At 40.1% G+C, this 6000-nt stretch overlaps 1 protein-coding gene across 9 annotated transcripts in view; it reads right to left on the minus strand.

Moving 5' to 3' along the window:
• Positions 1 to 5720, minus strand: part of USP40 (ubiquitin specific peptidase 40) — a 91393-nt gene extending 85673 nt beyond the window's left edge. For 5 of the 9 annotated variants that reach the window (XM_063648121.1, XM_054479018.2, XM_054479017.2 and 2 more), the window contains exons 1-4: positions 5607 to 5720; positions 4270 to 4487; positions 1650 to 1717; positions 296 to 409 (exon numbers count right to left, since the gene is read on the minus strand). In XM_063648121.1, coding sequence (XP_063504191.1) covers positions 296 to 409; positions 1650 to 1717; positions 4270 to 4468 — 381 coding nt within the window. In that variant the 5' untranslated portion in view covers positions 4469 to 4487; positions 5607 to 5720. Of the gene's footprint in view, positions 1 to 295; positions 410 to 1233; positions 1523 to 1649; positions 1718 to 4269; positions 4505 to 5606 lie in introns of those variants that run through there. The other 4 variants (XM_063648120.1, XM_063648122.1, XM_054479024.1 and 1 more) reach the window with 3 other exon arrangements.
• Positions 5721 to 6000: the final 280 nt, after the last annotated feature.

Consider the following 6000-nt stretch of genomic DNA (forward strand, 5'->3'; position numbering starts at 1 on the left):
AACTAGACTACATAAAGACTCTTAGGGTAGAAATTGTAAAAATCAGCTCTTGTACTTCTCCCCGTTTTTCTAATCTTCTCCTCAGCCCCAAATCACAGCCACTCATAAAATCCCGTATACAGCAAGTGTCTAAAAATATACACCTCTGGCTTGTAATTTTTTAATGTGAGAAGGAAACATTCAAACAATATGTTGAGACCCTAAGACAAAATTAAAGGAAGTTAGATAACATTAAACCAGCCTTATTCTTTCCTCTATTGCTGGTAACTCTTCCTTAGAGAGCTGATCCTCGTACCTCATTACTGGTCCACCCAAAGCTGTCAGTGAGGTCTGTTGTGGATGCAGCTTCCTGGTCTAAGAGCAGAAGCTGAGCAAACAAGCGCTGTAACTGTAAAGGGATGATTCGAACCTGAATGAGAAACAAACACATTTCTAAATGAATTCTTTAAGTGTTGATTGAGGCTTTTGAAAACAACTGCATACTAGCTTTTTTATATCTCCCAGTTCATTCAGGAGAAAGTTTATAAATATCCTATTATAAGGGAAAAACTAATTACGATTCAGTTCTTCTGTGAAAATTATAATTCAATCTAAAAAATAATAGTTATTTGGAGTTTTCTACCTTGATATGGTTCAGATAAACATTAAAACTCAAATAGGCCTTAATAAACCACTCAATTGATTACAGATTGACAGTAGTTTGAATCTCTTCTAATCGTCCATTATTTCTCTAAAATACCTCTGATACACATAATTTCCCCTCTGTAGAAATTTTCCAGGCACAGTACTGTATCTCTCGCTCTGGAGTTCTCAGCACACCCTGCCTCACTTTCTCCTGGCTCCAAGCGAGTTCCTGCCTTACTTGATGTGGTGAGGGCTGGGGCAGACTAAGCAATGTTGCTCAGAGTCTGGTCTGTAGGCTAGACTTTAAGTATTGAAAGGAGCATAAGCATTTAGAAACTGTAATGGCAATTTGACATTCCCATGGCATTTTTATTATATACTAGAAAAGTGCTAATCTGCAACAGATTGAGAATAAAAAGAAATACACAAAAACAGGTCCTTTGCCACACAGGTAGCCTGAGAAGCACTGGGCTAGATCATGAAAGACTCCTAAGAAGTACAAATTTGAGCCTGAACATGATAAGAAACTTTTGAGTTATGTTTAAGCAGGGAGGAACATGATTAGATCTGCACTTTAAATATCACCACAGTAACAAACAAAATAATTAATTAACTCATTACTCAATTTATTTCCAGAGTACCAAATTGAAAGAATTTGGTACTATTTTTTTGTGTGTGAGGCAGAGAGGTCGGTATTGTTGCAAAAAAAGTGCTTTAAATAGACTTCTGGGGGAAGCTAATGTGGATGTTCTGCAAATATTTCCTTCACCAGAAGAAAGAATAAGCATAGTAAAGAGTGTTACATGTTTATAAAGCAGTAGCAGTACTGTACATGGAAAACTGATTCTTTCTCGGAGGGAAAATTCCATTACCCATAGGGTATAGGCCAAGTCACTTTCTGAAAATAAAGAGCATATTTGATAATTAATAAAATTATTGCTTTGTGAATAAGTCACTTAATTCCTTCTTTAAAAAAAAATTTCCTGAATATGCTAAAACACCCCAGTAAATCATAGATGTAATACCTTTGCATCGGGTTTATCCTTATCTTCAAACAAACCAAGCTCTTCTGGGCCAAGAGAAAATAGAGCTTCTAAAGAAAAAGGTAGAATCAGAGATGCAAATGACATCATTTCATTTTAAAAAATTGTTTTAGAAAGCCAAGTCCACATTTAAGTAAAATCAAGTAGATTCAGAAATATGACTGTGGCAGTATTTATACCTTACTCTATACACTTTACTTTCTTGTAACATTTTTAACCAGTGACTCTAAGAAAATAGTGTCATGCTAAGGCTTCAGCATTTCCTAATTCTAGGAAAGGAAAATCATCTTTATGCATAAAACTAAAAACAGTAACATCAGAAATCTTTCATGGCTTCCCACTGTCTATGGCATCAGGTCCCAAAAGCCAAAAGGAATCTGAGGAAATACAGTAGTGTTGCAGTTTTCCTGCCACATGTAAGGCTAACAACCATCCTTTCATGGGAAGGATCCCCTTTTACTCTGAGATGCCCCTTTTTTTGGTGTGAAAATGTCTTTTCTGTGTTGAAGGTAATAACGATGGCAGTGGTCTTATCTGGAAAAAGAAGTTGGCAACCCCATGCGAGTCTCCAGAATTTCTTTATCACCCAACATCTAGGTGATGTGCCACCCAATGGGGCATATCTGAATCTTTTGAGAAGTCTGTATCCGAGCCTAGGTAGGAACTCCTGCTGGGAAACTCTGATATACTCCAGGGATACAAGGAATGGGATAAATGTGTCTCCCTATCGAAAAACTATTGCTACCCTAGTGCTTACTGTTAATGAATGTTATATTATAAGTGCTGGGACTCAGCAAAAATGAACTACAAATCTACAAGTTAAAGCATAAAACCATACAAAAACTTTTATAATCATCTCCCAGTACTCTCAGCTACATTGTAATGGAGTACAATGGAACCCAATCTAGCCCTATTATTTAAAATACTATTCCAAAATTCACCCCCCCCACCCCCCCAGTTCTCTGACAGTCCTTATCCTTTCCAAATTATACCTCCCTGTCAATCACCATCAGGATTCAGGCTAAGCTATACAAGCAGTGCACATTGTGCACTAAGATGTCAAATCATGTGCTTGGCCAGCAATCCCCTCTGCTGGAGAGGAAGTTGGCCTGGGACTCTCAGTACTACTTTTGCCTAATGGTACGCTCCATGACCCGTCCTACACTTCACCATCTTCCTCAGTCCCTTTGAGGCTACGTTTCTACTTCAAGTTGTCCTTTAACTTCAACTATATTAAAACCTGGAAAAGTGTTATCCCTATTAGAAATCTATTTATTAGTGCTGGAAATTTCTACTGGTGGAATTACTGATTGCATCAGGGAGATATTTTTATGGAGGTGATCGAGTCAAGGCTAAGAGGTACCACTTAAATCCCACATGCAATCCAGCCCATTAATTTGCTCCTGGGAAGGTAACAGTGGTAAATATTTACCAAATCTCTGGAGGCAGGAAGTCTTTCTAAGCTTAGAAGCAACAGAAGAACCACAAAGATTTGATAAATGTGGTGGTAGTAGGGAAGAGGAACATGGCAAACCAGATAGGATGAGTCAGGCTGTCTGTCCTCCTAATATGGAGACACTGTGGAGAGCTGAGCTACAAAGCCATGTAGTGCTGGGGACCCCAATCAGGGCCAGGTGAAGGCAAAGTAATGTTCACACTGAGCTCATGGGAACACAGCTCCTAGGACCCTTGTGGAGGAAGCTGGTTTGCAGAGATGGGATATGGAAGAAATATATAGAGAGAAACAGGGGCAAGAAATCAAGAGTCCAGTAAGGTCAGGCTGGCTTCTTGCAGTTGATTTCTGAGATCGCTTATATTCTTACAATAACCCCCCTTTTAAATTTAGCTAATTTGGGTTGTGGGTCTGTTTCTTGCACACAATCCCTTACCTAAAATCTCTGGATCTTTGGAATTCAGAATTTCCAGAGTTCATAAAGATAATATGAAAAAAGTGTTTTTTATATATATATAAAATGTTACATTCCCAGCAGGGTCTGGGCCAGTTTCCACTAATCAAGCAGATTAATATTCCTGTAATGAATGTATGAACATTCACCCACATGAGATAACTAAAAACTGTAAATAGCCTCACACCAGGTCTGGTTCTGAAGCCAAACAAGTTCAGGTGAGATCAGATGAGGGTGTGAGCTTTCCAGATTTCAGAAATGCGTATGAACAACTGTGCACCCATATAAATAATATGACACCCTTCCCCACTCCAAAAGGTATATATAATTGGTTGGATAACTCTGGCTTAAATGTTTGTTATTCTAGAGAAATTTTAAAACTCAAACAGTGTAACAATAATGAAGACTGATACTTATGACAATTGTCTTTATGTTATACTTTAAATTATAAGAACTAAAAAAGAAATATATTGCTTTATTTTTTTACTAAACATTATTGTCATCACCCAGGATATATTTAAGCTTCACATTTCTCTGCAGAGGGAATTACCAATTTATATCTTACATGTGCAACAATAAACACATACTGTAGAATATATCTTTAAGATAATTGGTCTATTTGTGATTTTGCATAATTAATTACATGTAAAGAAGATGGTACATATTGCTAGTCAAATGTACGTAACATAGCATACCTCTGAATTCAGGTGTGAAATGAAGAGTCTGAAGAAGGGAATTGAGGTAACAGGTTCCACCCTGATTTCTGATTCCGCTTAAATTGGTAAATTCTCTAGGAGCAGGTGGCTCCAAAGCTTTAGTCTTTAATTTCTTCCCTTTTCCATACTGATTATTAGACACAGTGGAATATTCCTCTTCAAACAGGTCCCCAAACATTGTGAAACTAAATACTACCCTTAAAAAAAGTGACATATAAATGCTTTTATTTTTAAAATAAATTTTCCCCAAATCCCCCTACCTTACACTTGGGAGTCGATTCTGTTGTTTCTTAGAACACAGGACTACTGTTTCTATGTACAGTAGTTGGGTTTTGGAGGCAGCAAGATCTAGATTTTTTTCATCCCTATCAGGATCCTAACTACCTGTGTGACCCTGGATATGTTAATCTGTTTTCTTATGTGTAAAATGGGATACCATCTGTCTCTTAGGGTCATTTAAACTATCAAATGACATAACGAAAGAAGGGCACTTAGTGTACAGGGTTTGGCCCACAATAAGTAACAGCTGTTTTTAAAAAGGCACGTTCACATCACTAATTTTTTTAAAAAAGAAAACCTGTCGCCACAACTAATCCACTGCTGGGATGGCAAAGCCAACCCTAGATTCTGAGAATCAGCTCACTAAAATCTCTGCTTGTCACACCCTTCAGTACTATATACCAGATTATGACATTTAAATTACACGGATCAAGTTAACTTTTTTTAGAGCACTTTAGTATAGTCCCGAAGCTGTTGGGCCGGAAGTTAGTTCACTGGGGAGGGAGGGGGGAAGGGGAGCGGAGGGCGGGGAACACTGCCATTAAAATTATCAAGCCTAAAGCCCTTCCAGTATGTATCCACTAATCCCATCGTTAGCCCTGGGGGCTTAAGTGACTTCCCCAAGGTTTCACATCGAGTGTGGCGGAGGGTCACTTGGAGATGAGAAACGTAAAGCGCCTAGCATAGGTACCAAGTGACAGGAAGCGCTGAAATGCAATTATTTTTCCTCAGAAAAAAAACTATAAAAAAACACAACTCTAGAGTCTAGCCTCGAGCTCGTTGTCTGCATTCCTGAATTCCCAACTCCTACGGCCGGCCGAGGCCGAGGCCGGGGCCCTCCAAGCCACCACAGGCCCAGGGGCGCAAAAAGGCAGAGCTCCCCGTGGCCCGAAACCACTGCCCCGACTACAGGAGAGCGCCGCGTCCTCAGGCAGGCCTGGGCCGCCTCTCGCCTCGCCCTCCTCAGGCTGTGCCACCAACACTGTCCCTACGCTTCCCACGTCCCTCCCAGGATCCCCGGCCGCCAGCGCACTTACTGCCTAAAGCCCAGACCCCCGCCCTGGCCAAAACGCGAAGCGAACGAACCCGCCCCAATTGGGCGCCGCCATGTTGGCGAGGGCGGGTCTCCAGAAAGTGATTTATGGATCGTGGACTATGCTTCCCAGGATGCCCTGCTGGAGCGCCGGCCCCTCTCACCGGGCCTTATGGGAAATGTAACTCTTCTGCTCCAAGAGTTTGGGAACTGGAGCGGGAACGGGAAAGGTGAGCTCGCTTGCAAGTCTGCTGGTGAGTTCGCGGGTCCACTCGGCCAGCGGACCACTCATTCGTTCACATTTATAAGATTATATAACTATAATGTTATATAATCTTATATAAGATTATGTTATATAATTTTATATAAGATTGTTATATAATCTTATATAAGATTAT

Source organism: Pongo pygmaeus, chromosome 11, assembly GCF_028885625.2.
Source record: "Pongo pygmaeus isolate AG05252 chromosome 11, NHGRI_mPonPyg2-v2.0_pri, whole genome shotgun sequence".
Classification (NCBI taxonomy): Eukaryota; Metazoa; Chordata; class Mammalia; order Primates; family Hominidae; genus Pongo; species Pongo pygmaeus.